This window comes from Amblyraja radiata, chromosome 2 (assembly GCF_010909765.2).
Source record: "Amblyraja radiata isolate CabotCenter1 chromosome 2, sAmbRad1.1.pri, whole genome shotgun sequence".
NCBI classification, from domain to species: Eukaryota; Metazoa; Chordata; class Chondrichthyes; order Rajiformes; family Rajidae; genus Amblyraja; species Amblyraja radiata.
Genome location: NC_045957.1, coordinates 19,907,220 through 19,931,347, shown reverse-complemented (window position 1 = coordinate 19,931,347; position 24,128 = coordinate 19,907,220). Strand labels below are relative to the sequence as shown.

The following is a 24,128-nucleotide window of genomic DNA, read 5'->3' as shown; positions in this document are numbered from 1 at the left end:
TAACACCCTCTTAAACAACGAGGTACCACCGACGGAACCATATAGACACACATGGGAAAATGAATTAGGTCATCCTATAACGAAAGATTTGTGGGACAAAGGTTTACAACATATACATCAATGTTCGTTAAATGCCTGACATGCTTTAATCCAATTTAAAGTCTTAAATAGATTACACTATAAAATAAAACTAAATAGAATCTTCCCACAAATCTCTCCTATTTGTGATAAATGTCTACATCTAGATGCTAATTTAACACATACGTTTGCAAATTGTATAAAAATTAAACATTTCTGGACTGATATTTTTGAAATAATTTCAGAAGTTATTAATACAAAACTGGATCCAAACTCAAAATTAATAATACTTGGAATATCAGAGCAAAGTTTAACATTCACAACAAGCCAAAGAAATTTCCTCGACTACAGTATAATAACCGGGAAAAAATTAATATTAAAATTTTGGAAAGGCCCTACAACCCCCACAATTAAAATGTGGATTGTGGAAATGTCGGAGACCCTATATCTAGAAAGAATTAGACTTGTCTTAATGGACAAACAAGAACTTTTTGAGAAAATATGGGCTCCATTCATTAATTATCTGACGGGATAGATTGGCCCAGCACGAAAACCCAACTGAAACTTGAACTCAGGATTAGATGAAAAGTCATACTTTATAATCTACGAACCTATCTCCAATGACGTATTATAAGTAATCCATTCCACCTTTTTTGTTTTTTTGATATTTGTAACTCTTTATTCTCTCTTTCTCTCTTTTTCTATATAAAAAAAACACTAGAAGTAGAAGTAATCGACAATTGAAAACTTTAATAATGTATGACTGATGTATATGGAAAGTTTTTTTACTATAATATGTAACCATACTTTATAATATGTCTACTTCTAATAAAAATATTATTTAAAAAAAATAAAAAAAAGAATAAGGCTGTAACGTAACAAATGTGGAAAAAGTGAAGGGGTGTGAATACTTTCTGAATGCACTGTAAGTGCTTGATATCCAAAGCATTGTTGTATTTACTCCCAATGCAAAAAAGGAGGGATGGGGGAGTAGTTGGATAATTGCTAGCAATAAAATGCAATCTCCCAAATGATCTCCTTGCAGGCATTTCATAAGGCTCTCTGGGGCTAATGGTATCAAGTGTAAACTTGTGCAAGCTTTTCCACAGCATTTGCAAACTCTCAGCTCCACCTAGTTGTGAAAAAAAACCATGTCCCAATGTGAATACATCCTTTCAATTCAACGATAGGTTGCAAGCATAATGTGACCAGAACTACATATTTGTGATTTTTTATTTAATAACTTAGTGGCTTAAAAGGCTGAATTAGCAATTGGGGCGAAATGCTACAAATTGTTGTATTGCTGTAATTTGTATTGAGATTAACATAGAACACAAGATTTTAATATGTTATTGAATTCATTTTGTACCACTTAACTTTGCCTAATAATGCAAAATAAGCATTAGGAAATTTGATAGGGACATCTGTGCTGAAAGAGTGATAGAATTAGTTATACAACACGGAAACTGGCGCTGTGACCTACCACTTCTACGTTGAACCTTTTGCCCATCTATACTAATGCCATTCACGCACATTGGTCAGTATCCTTCCGTGTCTTGCCTAACCAAATGCCTGTCTAAATGTCTGTGATGTGAAACAGGCTGATCAAATCTGATTTCACTAAGCCCCAAAATTCATTCTTTAATTATGGGTTAATAACAGCAAAAAAACTTATACTTAAATTTTGGAAAAACGCTAATACACCAACATTTAAAATGTGGATCAGTAATATGTTGGACACAGCACACTTGGAAGAAATGAGATTCCTCCTAATAGACAAACAAGACCAATTCTTAATGAGTTGGTCTCCATTTATTGATTTCTTGGATTCATGTGGTGCAACAGTATCGTGAAAATTAAAAGTTTCAGGTAAGGGTGAAAGACGATCTAGAATATAAAAAATCATCTCCTTGTGGCGATTGGATAAACTCCCTCCTGTTTTCTTTTATTACTTATTTCTCTTTTTTCCTCTTTTTACTCACACACACTAGACTTTCCTTCACTCTTTACTACCTCTTTTTTTCTTACTTTTCTCTTTAAAAAAAAAAGGAAGTTGTACAGAGAATGTAATATGTTAACATAATTTTTGGAACCTGTAAAAAGGTGCCACTGTATTGTACTTACTTCTAATCAATTAAAAAAAAAAAAAAAAAATCTGATTTCACCACCTCCTTTGTCAGGAAGTTCCAATATCAACCACTGTCTCTCTAAAAACAAAATCTTATCCTCAAATTCCCTTTAAAGCTCTTTCCCCTCATCTTAAACTTAGCCTATCTTGTTTTTCATACAGCTACCATGTGAAAAAGATTCTCACTATCTACCTTAACCATGACTTTTATAATTTTCTACTTCAATCACACCCCTCCTCCTACTTTGCTCTAGGGAAAATAAAGTCAATCTATCCAATCTCTCCCCCATCACAAAAGTCCTGCAATCCAGGCAATATTCTGGTGGATCTCTGCATTCTTTCCAGCACAACCACATCTTTCTCACAGTATGCCAACCAGTATGCCAACAGATAATACTTCAAATGTGGCCCAACCAGTGTTATGTAAAGGTGCAATGTAACGTCCCAACTCTGATATTCAATGCCTGGGCCTGCAAAGGGAAACATGACATATGTCTTGGTACACAAAAATGCTGGAGAAACTCAGCGGGTGCAGCAGCATCTATGGAGCGAAGGAAATCGGCAACGTTTCGGGCCGAAACCCTTCTTCAGAATGATGGGGGGTGGCGGGGAGAAGAAAGGAAAAAGGAGGAGGAGGAGCCCGAGGGCTGAGGGATGGGAGGAGACAGCAAGGGCTAACATAATTGGGAGAATTCAATGTTTATGCCCGCAGGATGCAGACTCCCCAAGAGGTGCTGCTCCTCCAATTTCCGGTGTTGCTCACTCTGGCCATGGAGGAGACCCAGGACAGAGAGGTCAGAGGGGGAATGGGAGGGAGAGTTGAAGTGCTGAGCCACCGGAAGGTCAGGTTGGTTATTGCGGACCGAGCGGAGGTGTTCGACGAAACGATCGCCCAGCCTCCGCTTGGTCTCACCGATGTAGATCAGCTGACATCTAGAGCACATGTGTCTTCTTCATCACCCTATCAACCTGTTTTGCCACTTGCAGGAAACCATGGACTTGGACCCTTGATCTCTCCGTATATCAACAATCCTTATTTACAGAATATGTCCTACGTCTAAGATAGACACAAAATGCTAGAGTAACTCAGTGGGACAGGCAGCATCTCTGGATAGAAAGAATGCGTGATGTTTCGGGTCGTGACCCTTCTTCAGACTGAGTCAGGGGAGAGGGAGATACAGAGATAAGGAAGTGTAAGGTGTGAAAATGAGACAAAGGGGATTAAGATCAAGGAAAATGTTGTAGTCAGAGAGGTCACAGAGGGTGAGCAAGAGAGGATGTTGCAGAACTCTCGTCGGTGAGAGAATTACTTCAAAGTAGACATACCGTGAGGAGATGTCCTACGTCTTTTTGTTCACAAAATGCATCACATTGCACTTGTCGAGGTCAAATTTCATATGCCGTTGCTCTGCCCAAAGTTCAATCTGATTTATGTCTCACTGAAGCTTAGTCAACCTCCTTTTGATCCCAACAAAATAATTTTTTGTGTCATCTGCAAACTTACTAATCATGCCTCCTATATTTACTTCCAAATCACTAATGTATCAGAAACAACACGAGTCCCAGCACCAGTTACAGACTTACAATCAGAAAACTTTTTTTCCCATCATTACCTTCTCCCTCCTGGCACCAAGACTTTTGGACCTAAATTTTTTTTAGTTAGCTAGCCTTAACTTTGTGGACCAGCCTTTCTTGTGGGATCTTATCAAATGCCTTACTAAAGTTCATATAGACAACATCGTTGGGTGACGTTTTGGGTCGACATAATCAATTCAGAAACAAGGGTTCTGAACTTAAAGAAAGGTAACTTTCTGAACTTAAAGAAAGGGTATGAGACGTGAATTGGTCAAGATAGACTGGCAATCTATTCTTAAAGGGTTGACGGTGGATATGCAATGGAAGGTATTTAAAGACCACATGGATGAACTACAACAATTGTTCATCCCAGTTTGGCAAAATAATAAATCTGGGAAGGTAGTGCATCCGTGGATAACAAGGGAAATCAGGTATAGTATCAAAACAAAAGATGAAGCATACAAATTAGCCAGAAAAAGCCGCCTACCAGAGGACTGGGAGAAATTCTAGTCCAGCAGAGGAGGACAAAGGGCTATACTTAGGAAAACAAAATTAGTTTATGAAAGAAAACTGACAGAGAACATAAAAACTGACTGCAAAAGCTTTTATAGATATGTGAAGAGAAAAAGATTAGTTAAAACAAATGAAGTCTTGCAGTCAGAAACAGGTGAATTGATCATGGGGAACAAGGACGGCAGACCAATTGAATAACTACTTTGGTTCTGTCTTCACTAAGGAAGACATAAATAATCTGCCGGAAATAGCAGGGGACCGGGGTCAAATGAGATGGAGGAACTGAGTGAAATCCAGGTTAGTCGGGAAGTGGTGTTAGGTAAATTGAATGGATTAAAGGCCGATAAATCCCAGGGCCAGATAGGCTGCATCCCAGAGTGCTTAAGGAAGTAGCCCCAGAAATAGTGGATGCATCAGTGATAATTTTTCAAAACTCTTTAGATTCTGGAGTAGTTCCTGAGGATTGGAGGGTAGCTAATGTAACCCCACTTTTAAAAAAAGGAGGGAGAGAGAAAACGGGGAATTACAGACCAGTTAGTCTAACATCGGTAGTGGGGAAAATGCTAGTTATTAAAGATGGGATAGCAGCACATTTGGAAAGTGGTAAAATCATTGGACATAGTCAGCATGGATTTATGAAAGGTAAATCATGTCTGACGAATCTTATAGACTTTTTCGAGGATGTAACGAGGTGAGTAGATAAGGGAGAACCAGTGGATGTGCTATATCTGGACTTTCAGAAGGCTTTCGACAAGGTCCCACATAAGAGATTAGTATGCAAACTTAAAGCACATGGTATTGGGGGTTCAGTATTGATGTGGATAGAGAACTGGCTGGTATACAGGAAGCAAAGAGTAGGAGTAAGCGGGTCCTTTTCAGAATGGCAGGCAGTGACTAGTGGGGTACCGCAAGGCTCAGTGCTGGGACCCCAGCTATTTACAATATATATTCATGATTTGGACGAGGGAATGGAATGCAACATCTCCAAGCTTGCGGATGACACGAAGCTGGGAGGCAGTGTTAGCTGTGAGGAGGATGCTAGGAGGCTGCAAGGTGACTTGGATAGGTTGGGTGAGTGGGAAAATGCATGGCAGATGAAGTATAATGTGGATAAATTTGAGGTTATCCACTTTGGTGGCAAGAACAGGAAAGTAGACTATTATCTGAATGGTGGCCGATTAGGAAAAGGGGAGATGCAACAAGACCTGTGTGTCATGGTACACCGGTCATTGAAAGTAGGCATGCAGGTGCAGCAGTCAGTGAAGAAAGCGAATGGTATGTTAGCATTCATAGCAAAAGTATTTGAGTATAGGAGCAGGGAGGTTCTACTGCAGTTGTACAGGGCCTTGGTGAGACCACACCTGGAGTATTGCGTACAGTTTTGGTCTCCAAATCTGAGGAAAGACATTTGTGACATAGAGGGAGTACAGAGAAGGTTCACCAGACTGATTCCTGGGATGTCAGGACTTTCATACGAGGAAAGACTGGATAGACTTGGCTTGTACTCGCTGGAATTTAGCAGATTTAGGGGGGATCTTATAGAAATTTACAAAATTCTTAAGGGCTTGTACAGGCTAGATGCAGGCAGATTGTTCCCGATGTTGGGGAAGTCCAGAACAAGGGCTCACAGTTTAAGGATAAGGGGAAAGTCTTTTAGGACTGAGATGATACATTTTTTTTTCACACAGAGAGTGGTGAATTTGTGGAATTCTCTGCCACAGAAAGTAGTTGAGGCCAGTTCATTGGCTATATTTAAGAGGGAGTTAGATGTGGCTCTTGTGGCTAAATGGATCAGGGGGTATGGAGAGAAGGCAGGTACAGGATACAGGGCTGCCAACTCTCACGCTTTGAGCGTGAGAATCACGCCCTCAAGGAAACTTTCACGCCCTCACGCTGATCAGAAATTTCTCACGCTCTGTGGTGAGAAATTCTGTGATCAACGAAAATTTCAAAACTCGGATAAACTGCATGGTCCGCGGGTGTTGGAGAACCGGGGCTGAGGGAGGGATGGGAGCAGAACCAGCGGCCGGAACAGATGCGGGGACAGGCGAGTGTTTGCGGGGACAGATGCGGGGAGCTGGCACTGGCGAGTGTTTGTGGGGCTGCCGAGTCTCTCTCGCTGCAGTTCCGGCCATCGAGCAGCTCCAGTGCGAGTGCCCCGGGCCGTAGGAGGCGTCGGAAGCGTCGCGCCGCTGCCGCGAGAGTCTCTGTGCCGAAGGAACAGACTCTCAAAGGGAGGTGGAGAGAGAGAGAGAGAGGGGAAGGAGAGGGAGACAGGGGGGAGAGAGAGAGGGGAGAGAGAAGGGGGTGAGTGAGGTGGGAGAGAGGGGGAAGAGAGACAGGGGTGAGACGGAAGAAAGAGGGAAGAGAGAGAGGGAGTGGAGAGGGTAAGAGAGAGAGGGGGAAGAGAGAGGGATGGTAAAAGAGAGAGGGAGAGAGGGGGAGAAAGAGAGAAACGGGGGAAGAGAGAAAGATGGGGGGCAAAGAAAGAGGAGATAGAGACAGAGGAGAAAGGGAGAGGGGAGAGAGAGCAAGGGGGAGAGTGAGGTGGGAGGGAGAAATGGGGGAGAGAGAGGGAGAGAAAGGAGAGAGAGATGAGAGAGAGGGGGAAGAGAGAGATACAGAGAGAGAGGGGAGAGAAGGGAGAGAGTGTGGAGAGGGAGAGAGAGGGGGGAGAGAGAAGAGGGGGGAGAGAAGAAAGAGAGGGGGAGAGAGAGTTAGGGGAAAGAGAGGGGAGAGGGAGTTAGGGGAAAGAGAGGGGAGAGAGAGTTAGGGGAAAGAGAGGGGAGAGAGAGGGGACACGAGAGAGGGGGGAGAGTGAGGTGGGAGGGAGAGGGGGAAAGAGAGGGGAGGAAGAGAGGAGTGAGAGGGGGAGAGAGAGGGGAGCGAGAGAGAGGGGGGGAGAGGTGGGGGGAGAGAGAGGGGGGGAGAGAGAGAGGGGGGAGAGGGAGAGGGGGGAGAGAGAGAGGGGGGGAGAGAGAGGGGGCGAGGGAGAGAGAGACGGAGCGAGAGGGGGGGAGGGAGAGGGAGGGAGAGAGGGGGGGAAGAGAGAGGGGGAGAGAGGGGGGAGAAAGAGGGGGGGAGAGAGAAAGGGGGGGAGAGAGGGGGGGAGAGAGAAAGGGGGAGAGAGAGAGGCAGGGCTGCCAACTCCCATGCATTGAGCGTGAGAATCACGCATTTCACCAAATTCTCACGCTGATCACAAATTTCTCTCGCTCTGTTGTGAGAAATTCTGTGATCAACGAAAATTTCAAAACTTATCTCAACTGCATGGGCCGCGGGTGTTGGAAGCAGAAGCAGCGTCGGGGACAGATGCGGACGGGGAGCGGGGTTGGCGAGTGTTTGCCGGGCTGGCGAGTCGCTCACTGCAGCTTCGGCCATGGAGCAGCCTCAGTGCAAGAGTCCCGGGCCGTCGGAGGCGTCGAAGCGTTGCGCCGCTGCCATGAGAGTCTCTATGCCGAATTCGCCCAGGTGACCGGCATGGATCAGGCTGCGGCTCGGTGCATCCTGGAGGACAACCAGTGGTTGCTGGAGGTAGGTACCAAGCACTGGGTAGAAACGGTGGAAGATAGCGGCCTTCAAATGGGGGTGGTTGGTGAAAGCATCCTGCTTGCCTGCTAGATTTTCACTTACTGTAACTGCAGGAAAAATGTTCCCGATGTTGGGGGCGTTCAGAACCATGGGTCACAGTTTAAGAATAAAGGGGGGGCCAGTTAGGACTGAGATGAGAACAAACTTTCTTCACGCAGAGAGTTGTGAATCTGTGGAATTCTCTGCCACAGAAGGTAGTGCAGGCCAATTCACTGGATGTTTTCAAGAGAGAGTTTCATTTAGTTCTTGGGTCTAACGACATCAAGGGGTATGGGGAAAAAACAGGAAAGAGGTACTGATTTTAGATGAATAGCCATGATCATATTTGATGGCAGTGCTGGCTCGAAGGGCCGATGGCCTATTCCTGCACCTATTTTCTATGTTTCTATGCTTGAGTATATGGCAATAAAACTCGATCACTTGATTTTGAAGCATTCATGCATGGTGGAGGCATAATGTAGTCATAGAGTGATACAGGCCCTTCGGCGCAACTTGCCCACACCCACCAACATGTCCCAGCTGCTTTTGGTCCATACCTCCAAACCTGTCCTACCCATGTATCAATCTAACTTTTTCTTAAATGTTGGGATGGTCCCTGCCTCAACTACCTCCTCTGGCAGCTTGTTCCATGCACCCATTACCCTTTGTGTGGATAAAGATACCCCTTAAAAAGTTACCTCTTAAAAATACTTCATACAAAAAACATTGAAATCATACTTCTACAGTGCACTAAAACATGATTTGAATACATCAAATTTCAAAAAGTTCCTACCCTCGGAGGGGGGACACCCTTCTTCCACACTCTCTCCCCACTCGGTTGCTCCACTCCCTCACCAGGTACCCCCAAGGCCAGTGATCAGTGATCGCACAGCCTCTCCCCTTTCAAAAATGCTCCAATCCAATTTAAAGCATATATATTGCATTCAAGTGTGAGTTAAAAGACTCGCTACAGTATGCACCATATTACACAATTTCAAGCTGAAAAATGCAAATGTTCCGGACCAATGGGAGGGGGAACCCCTCCCCCCGAGGGTCTCGACCGAAAAGGTCACCCATTCCTTCTCCCCAGAGAGATGCTGCCTGTCCCGCTGAGACTCCAGCATTTGTGTCTAACGTGAAGACCCTCCACTCCAAAGATTTATAATCTTTGCTCCACTCCAGGTTGTCACATCAGTAGCCGGTGGATGCGCCACAATGCCCCCTCCCAGGGAGCTGTAGCTCACACTTACTGCCACAATGCCCCCTCCCAGGGAGATGTAGCTCACACTTACTGCCACAATGCCCCCTCCCAGGGAGATGTAGCTCACACTTACTGCCACAATGCCCCCTCCCTGGGAGATGTGGTTCACACTTACTGCCACAATGCCCCCCTCCCTGGGAGATGTAGCTCACACTTACTGCCACAATGCCCCCTCCCTGTGAGATGTAGCTCACACTTACTGCCACAATGCCCCCTCCCTGGGAGATGTGGTTCACACTTACTGCCACAATGCCCCCTCCCTGGGAGATGTAGCTCACACTTACTGCCACAATGCCCCCTCCCTGGAAGATGTATGTAGCTCACACTTACTGCCACAATGCCCCCTCCCTGGGAGATATGCTCACACTTACTGCCACAATGTCCCCTCCCTGGGAGATGTATGTAGCTCACACTTACTGCCACAATGCCCCCTCCCTGGGAGATGTAGCTCACACTTACTGCCACAATGCCCCCTCCCTGGGAGATGTATGTAGTTCACACTTACTGTCACAATGCCCCCTCCCTGGGAGATGTAGCTCACACTTACTGCCACAATGCCCCCTCCCTGTGAGATGTAGCTCACACTTACTGCCACAATGCCCCCTCCCTGGGAGATGTGGTTCACACTTACTGCCACAATGCCCCCTCCCTGGGAGATGTAGCTCACACTTACTGCCACAATGCCCCCTCCCTGGAAGATGTATGTAGCTCACACTTACTGCCACAATGCCCCCTCCCTGGGAGATATGGCTCACACTTACTGCCACAATGCCCCCTCCCTGGGAGATGTATGTAGCTCACACTTACTGCCACAATGCCCCCTCCCTGGGAGATGTAGCTCACACTTACTGCCACAATGCCCCCTCCCTGGGAGATGTATGTAGTTCACACTTACTGTCACAATGCCCCCTCCCTGGGAGATGTAGCTCACACTTACTGCCACAATGCCCCCTCCCTGGGAGATGTGGTTCACACTTACTGCCACAATGCCCCCTCCCTGGGAGATGTGGTTCACACTTACTGCCACAATGCCCCCTCCCTGGGAGATGTAGTCACTGCCAGGACTACAGATCCCATCATGCCTCGCACACCTGCGGTCACATGACACAAACATGGCGGCTGCCGGAGTTGAGGCGTGAGGGCCGCAGCCTTGAAGCTCAGGGTCGAGTTACCGTCGCCCGGAGCGAATTCCAAGAGACAGGAGGATGCAGAAAATAAAGTCTCTCATGTCCCGTCAGGTAATGGCGAACTGTTGTGGGCTGTGAGCGTGGTTGAAGCCAAAGCATCGTTTAGGCCCGAGCTATCGGCAGGGACAAGCCGCGGGTTTAAAGGGGCTAAAGCCCACGGACAGGGAAGGGAAGGGAAGGGAAGGGAAGGGAAGCAAGGGGTCATGTTGGATAGGAGCAGCTTGATTCTGGGGGAGGAGGGGAGAGTATCTGACCCCCACAATCAGTTGCAATTAATGCAGTATTGCAATGTTTGTTACTCTTTGCTTTGGGCTCTTTGATTGTGAAGTAGGAAGTAAAAGGGCAGGCATTTATTTACTGTGGAATGGTAGGGAAATAGATTGGGGCGTTCGGGCAGGGGGTTGTGAAATAAGTAGATCAGATAATTGTTGAGACCATTCTCTTTGGAAAATTGAACGTGAGGCAGGTGTTGGCAGCGTCATGTAGGATTTGGCAGAAATGGATGTTAATCTGTTAACGTGTTGTCAGGGTCTCTGGAAAAAGAAATGCACTGAACGTGGTGGGGAGGGGTGAGACCAACATGTAGGAAGTGGACCTGTGAAATAGTCTGAACCCAGTAGACCATGGTGGAGGGGAATCATTGGTAGAAGAAAAATGATGAAACTGAAGTGTTGGTGAAAAATGTGGGTTTGCCATCATAAAGACAATGAGACTGAACACAGATGGAATATAGAACAGTACAACATAGGTCAGGCCCATTATCCCACAATGTCAGTGCAGTACATGATGCCAAATTAAACTAATCCCATCTGCTTACTTTTGATTTTTATCCTTTTGTTCACTGCATATCCTTTTGTCTGTATAAAAACCTCTTAAATTGCACTATCAAATCTGTCTCCACCACCAACTCCCAGTCTCTATATTTAAAAAAATGTCCTGCACATCTCCTTTAAACTTTGCCTCTCTTGCCTTAAAGCTATGTCCTCTTGTCAGTGAGAAAATTAAATCTTAATTTAAAGTAGGAGGAAATTGTATCTTGAATTTGAGGTGGCAATTTGTCTAGATCTATGCAGAGAAATTGAGTTAAGAAAAATCAAGTAAAGCTAAGGAGAAATTGGATTAGAGTCGTGTGGAAGAGAGCAGGATAAAAATTGGGTGTGACACTCAATAAATTTGCTCTTGGTCCTCGTTCATTGATTGATTGAATTGAATTGAATGCCTTTATTGTCATTCAGACCTTACGGTCTGAACGAAATTTCGTGCCTGCAGTCATACATACAATCATACAATAATAACAACAATAAACACAAATTAACACCACCACAGTGAGTCCTCCAAGCACCTCCTCACTGTGGTGGAGGCAAAAATCTTAGGGCTGCAGTCTCTTCCCTCCTCTTCTATTGTTTCAATTGCTATTATTCATTAGAATTAATTTTAAAGCAGATAGATTTTGCTATTCAGTTATCTTGCATGGTATGCTGGAATGCAAAACGCAGCATGGCATGTAAAGATGTGATATTCTTCATCATGATCATCGTTGATATGTTCTATTTTTCTTACTTTTTTCAGGGCCTGAAAAGCCCCCAAGAAAGTGTGCCAGAGATTAAATCTCCTGTTGAAAACTTTCGAATCCCCAGCAAGGTATTGTGCCAAAGTTATCATGTTGTCAATATTATGCAATTTTTATCATTTCAAGTTTACTTTTACTTTGGTTTAGAGATACAGTGCGGAAACAGGCCCTTCAGCCCACTGAGACCGCGCCGACCAGCGATCCCCATACACTAAAACTATCCTACACACACTTGGGACAATTTACAATTTTTACCACGGCAATTAGTCTACAAACCTATATGTCTTTGAAGTGTGGGAGGAAATGAGCCACTGGAGAACACCTACGCTGGTCACGGGGAGAATGTACAAACTCCATACAGATAGCACCCGTCGTCAGGATTGAACCCGGGTCTTGGCGCTGTAAGGCAGCAACTCGACCGCTGTGCCGCCCTTTGTGTAATGACATTTTTTGCATGCATTGACAAAGCCTTTTAAAGATCAGTTTCCCTTGTAAAGCTGTAAAGTTATTTTGCTTTGGAAAATGGACCTGTGAGAATTAGATTTAATACTTCATAAATGTAAAAATAAAATAGTTTGGTTAATTAGAAATTAAGTTGTTAGCATCAAAAACAATGGTGAATAAACAATCATTTATTAAAGTGAAGTTATTCATGGTGCAGATGTAGATTATTCTGCTAATTGTATTTCACCTGTTTTTTCAAAAAGCTGATGGTTAATTCTGACCCTAAAGATTTTTACTATGAACTGAGTTATAGAATATGTGGGGGAGAAAATAGACCTCCTTATTCTGTAGAATCATTGTGGGCATTATACTTGAAAATAGATTATTCAAATGTACAATTTCACTGTGCTAGATCTTTTACATTAGGCTATGTATAAATTGTTTCTGATTAGATGTTCCAAATCCTGCGAACAAACATTTTTGAAAACAAAAGTGATCAATTATATTTTGTTATGTAATTGTTTTGGGGTCTTTGATTGGTTTTTCTCCATTTAACATTTTGGGGATTTATAAATTATAACATATATCAATTTAGTTAAGATCATAAGTGCTAGGAGCAGAATTAGGCCATTTGGCCCATCAAGTCTACTCTGTCATTCAATCGTGGCTGACCAATCACTCCCTCCTACCCCCATTTTTCTGCCTTCTCCCCTTAACCTCTGACAGCCGTACTAATCAAGAATCTATCCACCTCTGCCTTAAATACGTCTCTCTCTCTCTCTCTATCCACTGACTTGGCCTCCACAGCCATCTGGTGCAAATAATTCCACAGATTCACCACCCTCTGACTAATGAAATTCCTCCTCATCTTCCTAAAAGAATGTCCTTTAATTCTGAGGCCATGACCTCTCGACCTAGACTCTCCCACCAGTGGAACATCCACTCTATCCAAGCCTTTCCCCATTCTGTATGTTTCAATGAGGCCCCCCCTCATTCTTCTAAACTCCAGGGAGTACAGGCCCAGTGCTGTCAAACGCTCATCATATGTTAACCTACTCATTTCTGGGATAATTCTTGTAAACCTCCTCTGGACCTTCTCCAGAGCCAGCACATCCTTCCTCAGATATGGTGCCCAAAATTGCTCACAATATTCCAAATGCAGCCTGACTAGTGCCTTCTGTCCATTTTTAATTTCAGCTGTGGTTATTAGAATATATTAGACCAGCAATTTATGTCCTTCTGTAGTCCCTTATGACATTTTTAACAGGATATTCTGGTTTCTTGGATAATGAATTGTTTCATTCTTTCTGGGGCTTATGCTCCGCGAAGGACAATAAAGTGTTAAGTAGCAAATTATGCATTTGGCAACTATCTCTTATCTTGGTTTTTGTAATCTATTTTTACACCGTAGATACATCTGTCTTTAAAAGTCTCTTGATGAAAAGTAGTTTTACATCTTTAATTACCCTCAATTATTTGCTATAATATGTATATTTATATAAAATATAAGGTGTTCAAGTTTTCTGAAGATGTGAAAATAGTAGGAAGAGCTAATTGTCGAGGATATTATGACCCTGCATCAGAACATGGATAGATTGGGTGAAAGCATGGCACAATGCGTTTGATGTGAGAAATGCATTTGGGAAGGAGGAATCAAAAGGCAGATAATTTTATCAGAAGGAGACAGCATAGGTTAACTACAGAAGTATTAAGGAAAGGATATTGTGTTGGAGGCAGTCCAAATGAGATTAGTTGTGCTAATTCCTTTGATGAGTGGATTGTCTTTTCAAGAGAGATAAGCAGGTTTGGCCTGTATTCTTTGAAGTTAGGAAGAATGAGTGATTTTAGTAACCATATAAGATCCTAATGAGGCCTGACAGGGTAGATGTAGAGATGTTTTCACTAATGGAAAAATCTAGAACAAGAGGACATAGTTCCAGGATAAGGTCATGGAAATTTCTTCTTGCAGAGAATGATGAGCTTTTAGAATTCTCTATCTCAGTGAATGTAGAGGCTAGCTTAAAGAAAATATTTCAACTAGGGGTAGCTACATTTTTTAAAGATCAGGGGATTGAAGGCACAGAGAACCAGATGAAGCCTGGTGTAGATCAGCTATTGTGTTAAATGATGAGGCAGGCTTAAGCAGCCAGATGGTTCACGTCTGTTGCTATTTTATCGTGTTTCTTGTCAATTTCACCTATATCAAATGTATTTCTATTGTAATGTTAGAAAAACTCTGTATTTTAAAAGTAACAATTGAAGGAGAATGGAGAAAAAAAATTGCGTAGGCACTTATTTATTTTTTTGATCATTTATGGGTCCACACTCATTTTTGTACAAGAAAACATGAGCTGTGAAACCAGCTCAGTGCTGGAATATGTATGAATGAATAGTCTGCTCCATTTACAACTTGGGTGCACAGCAAAATAACAGTGTGACCACATATTATGAATGCAATTTGTCTGAAATAATTTGCAACAGTGTGAAACTTTGTAAATGAATCTGGTTCATCACATTTTCACCAATTGGAATTTACAAATCTTCAATGCCTTTGCTGTATGTTACATTTAGTTGATATTTCATATTTATTTACACATATATCAAATCTCAGTCAATTTCTCAGAATATCTGTAATGTAGAGGGAATCTGGTAAAATATCACTTTATCTCATAATCCCAAAAGGAGTCTCTGGCATGTTGACAGCATAATCATTAAGGTACTTTTCCTGTTGTATTTTTCCTGCTAATTAAATGCAATACCATGAGCAGAAACTGCACCTTTGACATTGCTTGCTCTTAATGTCGCTTTCATGAGGCGGTGTCGATAAAATAACTGACAAGTCATTTGTTCACACACCCCTAGTGTAATTTGTTCAGTGTAAAAACACTTTATTGTTGAGTCCATTTCACAGGTATATTTAAAAAAAATAGATTCCTAGCTATTCTAATGCATCACATGATAGATGTTAAGTGCTGCAGAAAATTAATGTACTACATTGTTTTACTTGATTTAAATGGAACAAAATGAACTGTGCCCTTTTATCCCATTGCCTGAAGGTTCTTTAGTTGGAGGGCATAGATTTATGGTGTGAAGAAAAAAATCAAGGCAGATCATTAGCATTTGGAATTCCTTATCAATGGGATGATGGATACACATCTAATTGTAGATTTTTCAAAAGGAATTGATCATTTCCCAGGGATGGATTGTGTTCAGGGTTAGATTAATTGCATTACTTTTTGAATGATCCAATGCAGATGGACCAATAGTCATCTGTGGTGTTGCTTTACAGTTTCGCCATTTTTGAGTTTTTATTTGCAGTGTATTTGCTTTAAAGAGTCCCAATAGTCTCCTCTGTTTTTCTTCTAACATGATTGGAAACAATTACTGTTTGTTTTGCTTGCCCTTTGGTCATATATTTTCATTTGAATTATCTGTACTTTTCTAATCAGTTCAACAAAAGTCTGTCTCTGCAGTATGTATTGTGCACAAAGACTTTGTAACCATCGCTATATTTTCCCTTTTCCTGTAAACTAGAGGGAGTGCTTGTGTTTTGATTCAGTACAGGGTGGGATAGGTGATATACAAGTGTGCTATAGAACTGAAGTGTATTTAAAATCTTTTCATACATAGGAGAGCTGACAAGCCTGCATTGAATATTTTTTTAAAAAATAATTTCGTGTTCATTTTTTATGATGGACTTTCATTTTCTATTTAGTGGCTAACCCTTCTTGGTCTGGTAGATTTATTTTGGGATTGTTTCCAACGGTGCAGAGCTTGCATGCTGGGGCCATGTATTCTGGCACTAATATAGAACTAGTTTTTGTGTATGTGTTAATGTCTGCCCAAGCTAATTTGACATTTAGTTCTTTAAATCCTTTTCATTGCCTAGCTGAGATGCACTTTTTACCCATTTTCTCAAAATATCTTCTTGCTCTGCCTTCATATTCTGCTGAATCTGAATTCAAAACCTGTTTTCTTTGTTTGAGTGTTACACTGTGCATTAGATTTGGATAAATAGGCATCCCAAGCTAATGGTATGACATGTTCTTCCTTCAAAGGTTCTGCTTGTGGGAAGAGCTTAAAATGCTTCAATATCATTAATAGACATTACATTTAATAATCCTGTTTAACAGCCTGTTTAATAAGTAGTGTGAAAGAAAGAAAATGCTACACTGACACATTTGTGGCTGAGGATGTTAATGGAACTATTGCAAAACATTAGAAAATAATACAATTTTACTCTGCATTAGTCCGGTGTTTGCCTGACCGGAATGTCACAATTAAGTTGTTGGTTGCTTTTCAACCATTGGTTCTATGCTGGATTGAGCAAAAGATCTTGTGTGTGCGTAGCAATGTGAAATATCCAGATAATTATTTTATGGATAAATTGTGACAATGTTAGTTAGAGCAGTTATCTATTGGTTTAACTCGATTGCCTTCTGAAAGAATGCATAGGATCTCTATACCATCCGGGGGCAGAAGGAATGTCTGTTTATTCTCTTGCCCACATAATAGCGACCCTACCAACATTTCAATTTTTCAATATTTCTGCTGTAAGCATGCAGTTTCATAGCTTAACTGTCTGGATTGAGATTCGAACCTGACATCTTCTCTCGGAGGTTAAGAGTCATGTTAGAAGTGATGGGAGCAGAATTAGGCCATTCGGCCCATCATCTACTCTGCTGATCAATCATGGTTGATCTATCTATCCCTCCTAACCCAATTCTCCTGCCTTCTCCCCATAAGCCCTGACACCCTGAATGGAATGACCTACTGACCCCTATCCCTTATTTATGACCTGAGACCCTGAGTGGTATCATCTGAGCCATGGAGGCACAACTACAGGTAATTTTCTGGCAACTGTTAGTCCACCCATCCCAATAATCCCACATTTCTTTCTTATCTCTTGCCTTTGTTCCAACCATCTGACTATCAACCCAACCTCCCCCCCCAAACTATGTCGGCCTATTACCTGCCATGCTTTGCCCTGCCTCTCCCTTTTTCCAGCTTTCTTCTCGTCTCCCCCCCCCCCCCTCCCTCTCCACTACAATCAGTCGGAAGGGTCTTAACCTGAATCGCCTTTTATCCATGTTCTCCCGCAGTCCAAAGATGTGCAGATCTGTAGGTTAATTAGCTTCTGTAAATTGTCCCTGGTGTGTATGATAGAATAAGTGTATGGGTGATCATGGTGGACGTGGACACGGTGTGCTGAAGGGCCTGTTTCTGTGCTGTATCTCTAAACTAAACTAAACTCGTGGATGTAACTGAATTGAGAGCCTTCAGCTGAACTAGATATAAACAACAATTTATACTGTTTTGAATGTAGTATGCATCCCAAGGAATATTATTGCATTATCAGAAAAAGTTAATCACTGTCACTTCAGGGGTTATCATGACAGATTACTTATTTGAAGATTAATTGAATTTTTTGCGGTGGATGATCGCATTTGCCACATTACTGGGTATTCCACATTCTGTTCTTTCCTCACGTCCTGAAGCAGTACAAGTTCAACAATGCTATTGTTGCAGCTTTAGACTTGACTTTAGAGATACAGAGTGGAAGCAAGCCCTTTGGTCCTCCGAGTCTACGCTGACCAGCGTTCACCCCGTTCATTGCACTATTCTACTACTAAGGACAATTTACAAATTTACAGAAGCCAATTAACCTACAGTGCTGTGCATCCTTGGAGTATGGAAGGAAGCCAGAACACCCAGAGAAGACCCATGCGGTCGCAGGGACAAATTCCATACAGACAGTATCCGTAGTCAGGATCGTACCCAGGTCTCTGGTGCTGCAAGGCCACAACTCTACCGCTGTGACACTGTGCTGCCCTATAACCTTTAACTGCAAAGTGTCATCTTGGTGTTGTTTAACTTCTCTCGGGTTTGATATTGCATCCTACTTTCCCCTCTTCAGCTTTGATTCCCTTCCATGATGAAACCTTTTTTGATTCCATTTCTGCCTGTATTATGAATAATATAATTAGTACATTTGCTTTCAATCCGTGTCAATTTAATCAACTGCAGGTTATGATCCAGTAGTTATTAAATGCTTATTAGGCTAGCAGATCAACCCTTTGATTCATATGGTGATGGTGATAAAAGTCGATTGTTTGAAGCTGCTGATAATTTGGATCAGGCATATGTGATATCCCTCGGAGGAAGTGATGTATTGTTTATGGCAAGGATACTTTGTTATTCGTCATGCAAGATTTGTTTCTGTTTATTTAACACTCACAGAACACAATCTGACGTATAAAATGTCATGAAACCGTAGTATTAATGTTTAGTCTGTTGTGATCTAATTCACTATAATGTAATGTGAGAGTAGTGGGAAATGATTCTGTTTTGCCGGTTTTATTGCGGTAATATTATATTAACTCTCTAGGTGGCAGTGTAGTACAGGTGATCAGAATGTGACTGATCTGGTACTTCAACGCATTTGTCACCTGAATTGTGGGTTCTGATGTTTTGACTAAAAATTATGCCAAATAAACTGGCGGATTGAATTGGCAAAAAAGTGCTTTCAGTCTATCTTGAGATTCCTCTTTCCTCTTGCTGTGCAACTGGATCCTCAACGTTCTCATTAACAGACCTCAATCAATATGAGTTGACAACACCTTGCTTTATATCCCATAATTTTTCATAATAAATTCTCATCCAAACTCAGAATTGCCGCAGCATAGATTCATAGTCACACTACAAGAGAACAGGCCATTCAGGCCATCTTGCCCATGCTGACCAGGCCATTCAGCTGCATGTGGCTAGTGAGAATCTAGACATTGCAAATTGCATTTGAGTGTCAGATCCCAGTTTCTTTCATGCATGCATGAGTGCTTCAATATTTTGTTTGGAGGGGAAAAAAGTATAGTGGATTATGTATATTTTTTACTTTATTTTAGGTTGATCATCCCCGTCGATGCTCTCTAGTGTAGGTAAAGCTACTGGACATGAAATAACATGGAAACATCATCAATCTTGATTAGAAAAGTACCATGTGGCATAACTGATCCAGGCCAGCTGAAGAAACAAGTTAGTATCAAAAACAAGTGGGCCTAGGTTAAGGTGAGAGGAATGAATCTTAAAGGGGATTTGAGGGGTAAATTCATTTTGCAGCTTGGATAGTAACCGCAATACACTGTCAGGGGAGGGGTGAAATCGGATATATTAACAATGCTTAGGGAGCATTTAGACAAATATTTAAATAGGCAAGGCATTGAAAGATTTGTTCTTACACAAGGAAATGGGAATAATATAAATAGGCAAAAAGGTCTGCATGGACCTTTAATGATTAATGATCTTTAATTAATGATTGAACTTTCACACTGTCCAGGGTAGAGAATTCGAAAGACACATCAACCTCCGAGTCAAGTCTAATCAGTTTAGTCCTTAATGGCTTGTCCTTTTATTTTGACCCCTGGTTTTGACTCCTCGGCAAAAGAAAACTGCCATATGAAGCCTTCTAAGCATTTTTTGTTTCAACGAGATTTCCTTTTATTCTTCTAAATTCCAGAGAAGAAAGGACTAAATAATAAAATCGATACAACTTATCAGTTTTGGGGTTAATTAAACCTCAAGTCAAGTTTATTCGTCACATACACATACGAGATGTGCAGTGAAATGAAAAGTGGCAATGCTCGCGGACTTTGTGCTAAAAACAAACAAACAAACAAACAAACAACTACAAACAGAATGGAACAGAATTACATATTCTTTTACATATTAAATATTGTGGGCGTAAGGGAAAAAGGGAGAAAAAAAATAGCGATTTAAAAAAAACAGTGGAATGGTACAGTAAAGTTAGTCCCTGGTGAGATAGGAGTTTACAGTCCTATTGGCCTCTGGGAAGAAACTCCTTCTCAACCTCTCCGTTCTCACAGCATGGCCACGGAGGCGTTTGCCTGACCGTAGCAGCTGGAACAGTCCGTTGCAGGGGTGGAAGGGGTCTTCCATGATCTTATTGGCTCTGGAGTTGCACCTCCTGATGTATAGTTCCTGCAGAGGGGCGAGTGAAGTTCCCATAGTGCTTTCGGCCGAACGCACTACTCTCTGCAGAGCCTTCTTGTCCTGGGCAGAGCAATTCCCAAACCTGATTGTGATATTTCCGTCAAGATGCTTTCCACAGCCACTGAGTAGAAGCACTGGAGGATCCTCGGAGACACTCTGAATTTCCTCAATTGCCTGAGGTGGTAAAGGCGCTGCCTTGCCTTACTCATGAGTGCTGCAGCGTGTGATGTCCATGTCATATCCTCAGAGATGTGGACTCCCAGGTATTTAAAACAGCTCACTCTATCCACAGTATCCCCATTTATCCTCAATGGTGTGTACGTCCTCGGATGATGTGCCCTCCTAAAGTCCACGATCAGCTCCTTAATTTTTTTGATGTTCAAGAGGAGGCTGTTGTCCTGACACCAGAGTGCCAGATCAGCCACCTCCTCCCGGTAGGCCCACTCATCGTTGTCTGAGATCAGGCCCACCACCACAGTGTCATCAGCAAACTTGATTATCGAGTTGGAGCTGAACCTAGCCACACAGTCATGTGTGTACAGGGAGTACAATAGGGGGCTGAGGACGCAACCCTGGGGGGGATCCTGTGCTCATGGTGAGGGACTTTGATGTATTCCCTCTCATCTTGACTACCTGGGGCCTGGCAGTGAGAAAGTCCATGGCCCAGGCACACAGGGGGGTGTTGAGCCCTAATTCCAGTAGCTTCTCGGCCAGTCTAGTGGGGACTATCATGTTGAAGGCTGAACTGAAGTCTATGAACAGCATCCTCACGTAGCCCCCCCCTTCTGGCTGTCAAGATGAGAGAGAGCGGTGTGAAAAACCTGGGAGACCGCATCGTCTGTGGATCTGTTCGGACGGTATGCGAATTGTAACGGGTCCGTGTTGTGAGGGAGGAAGGGGCAGATGTGTTTCTTCACCAGCCTCTCAAAGCATTTCATGACTACCGAGGTGAGGGCCACCGGACAGTAGTCATTCAGACAGGCCGGGGAGGCATTTTTAGGTACCAGTACAATGATGGATTTTTTGAAGCAGACAGGGACCACGGACTTGTCCATGGAGAGGTTGAATATTGTCATGAGCACCGGAGCTAGCTGCGTAGCACAGGACTTAAGTACTCGCCCCGAGATGCCATCTGGGCCTGCAGCTTTCCTCGTGTTCACCCCTGTCAGAGCCCTCCTCACATCGTGTTCGAACAACGAGAATGTGTGCACATTCCGCCCTTCAGCTTCGTTAGCCAGCCCGCTGGTGGTATTGTCGTTAGTCGGCAGACTTGGGGTGGTGTTGCCCGTCTCGAAACGAGCGTAAAAGGAGTTCAGGTCATCAGCTATGGAGGTGCCGACACTTGCGGATGAGGGTGGGGTGCAGTCCGTAGCCCCTGCCACAGGTGTCTGGTGTCCTGCTGCTACATCTGTGACTCCATCTTGTCCCTGTACCTCATTTTTACGTCCTTCACCGCCCTTCGCAGTTGGTAGGACTCTTGCTTGTAGATGTCCATGTTTCCGGATGCCAGGCCCGACTTGTAGGCAGTGGTGCGAGCATTCAAGGCCACACGAACGGACCTGTCTACACAGGGTTTTTGATTCGAAAAGGTGCTTACTCTTACCGTGGGGACGATGTTGTTGGTTATTGTTGCGATGAAGTCCGTGACTGCTTCCGCGAACTCACTGACGTCACTGGAACTTGCTTGGAACATATTCCAGTCGACATCGCTCAGTGCATCTTGCAGCATGGCCTCTGACTGGTCGGACCACTGCTTTACGTCCCTCGTCACTGCCGCTTCCTGAACTATCCTCTGTTTATACTCCGGCAGCAGGAAAATGGCAGCATCGTCAGATTTTCCTACGGGAGAGAGTGAAAAGGCCTTGTAACCCTTCCAGAACGGAGTATAGCAGTGGTCCAATGTTCTTTCCCCCCTGGTGGCACACGTGATGTGTGCACTACTTTTTAAATTTTATTTCCTAATTTGCACCGGCTCTTGGTTCTCTAGTATCCTTGTGTTTCTTGGTGTCAGCTACTTTGAAGTCAGACATATAACATTTGTTTAATTCCTCTGCCATTTCTTTATGCCCCATTAAAGATTCCTCTTTATCTTTCTGAATGATGCCTATATTTGACCTTGCTAGTCTTTCCATTCCTACATACCTGTAACGTCTCTTACAGTCTGTCTTTTTCGTATTATATTAATCTCGTATTCTATATTCCATTTTAAATTAATGTTTGTTATCCAATGGTGAATTCTGAAATGCTTTTAATCCTTAAAGTAACTTATTTCTGGCAACTTTATAAGCTTTGCCTTCGATTTAATACTTTCTTTATATGATCCTGTAATCCATGGTTGGACTATTAATCCTGTTGAATGTTTATTTGTTGCAAATCATGTGTTGGAGCCATTAAGCTTAATGAGTTGAATGTGCAGATAGCTATTAATGACTATGATATAGTTGGGATCACGGAGACATGGCTCCAGGGTGACCAAGGCTGGGAGCTGAACATCCAGGGATATTCAATATTCAGGAGGGATAGAGAGAAAGGAAAAGGAGGTGGGGTAGCGTTGCTGATTAGAGAGGAGATTAACGCAATGGAAAGGAAGGACATTAGTTTGCAGGATGTGGAATCGGTATGGGTAGAGCTGCGAAACACTAAGGGGCAGAAAACGCTGGTGGGTGTTGTGTACAGGCCACCTAACAGTAGTAGTGAAGTTGGAGATGGTATCAAACAGGAAATTAGAAATGCGTGCGACAAAGGCAAAACCGTTATAATGGGTGACTTCAATCTACATATAGATTGGGTGAATCAAATTGGCAGGGGTGCTGAGGAAGAGGATTTTTTGGAATGTATGCGGGATAGTTATCTAAATCAACATGTAGAGGAACCAACGAGAGAGCAGGCTATTTTAGACTGGGTATTGAGTAATGAGGAAGGGTTAGTTAGCAGTCTTGTTGTACGTGCCCCCTTGGGCAAGAGTGACCATAATATGGTTGAGTTCTTCATTAGGATGGAGAGTGACATTGTTAATTCAGAAACAATGGTTCTGAACTTAAAGAAAGGTAACTTTGAGGGTATGAGACGTGAATTGGCCAAGATTGACTGGCAATTAATTCTAAAAGGGTTGACGGTGGATATGCAATGGAAGACATTTAAAGACTGCATGGATGAACTACAAAAATTGTTCATTCCAGTTTGGCAAAAGAATAAATCAGGGAAGGTAGTGCATCCATGGATAACAAGGGAAATCAGGGATAGTATCAAAGCGAAGGATGATGCGTACAAATTAGCAAGAAAAAGCAGCATACCGGAGGACTGGGAGAAATTCAGAGACCAGCAGAGGAGGACAAAGGGCTTAATTAGGAAAGGAAAAATAGATTATGAAAGAAAACTGGCAGGGAACATAAAAACTGACTGCAAAAGTTTTTATAGATATGTGAAAAGAAAGAGATTAGTTAAAACAAATGTAGGTCCCTTGCAGTCAGAAACAGGTGAGTTGATCATGGGGAACAAGGATATGGCGGACCAATTGAATAACTACTTTGGTTCCGTCTTCACTAAGGAAGACATAAATAATCTGCCGGAAATAGCAGGGGACCGCGGGTCAAAGGAGTTGGAGGAATTGAGTGAAATCCAGGTTAGCCGGGAAGTGGTGTTGGGTAAATTAAATGGATTAAAGGCCGATAAATCCCCAGGGCCAGATAGGCTGCATCCCAGAGTACTTAAGGAAGTAGCTCCAGAAATAGTGGATGCATTAGTAATAATCTTTCAAAACTCTTTAGATTCTGGAGTAGTTCCTGAGGATTGGCG

General features: G+C 42.9%; 1 protein-coding gene across 2 annotated transcripts in view; it reads left to right on the top strand.

Annotated features, from left to right (window-relative positions):
• The first annotated feature begins 10,212 nt into the window (after nucleotides 1-10,212).
• The window catches only part of vps50 (VPS50 subunit of EARP/GARPII complex), a 138,808-nt gene continuing 124,892 nt past the window's right edge, over nucleotides 10,213-24,128 (top strand). Inside the window, exons 1-3 of one of the 2 annotated variants that reach the window (XM_033042751.1) lie at nucleotides 10,316-10,363; nucleotides 11,882-11,953; nucleotides 19,229-19,358. In XM_033042751.1, the coding sequence (XP_032898642.1) occupies nucleotides 19,287-19,358 (72 nt within the window). In that variant the 5' untranslated portion in view covers nucleotides 10,316-10,363; nucleotides 11,882-11,953; nucleotides 19,229-19,286. Of the gene's footprint in view, nucleotides 10,364-11,881; nucleotides 11,954-19,228; nucleotides 19,359-24,128 lie in introns of both variants that reach the window. The other variant, XM_033042743.1, reaches the window with a different exon arrangement.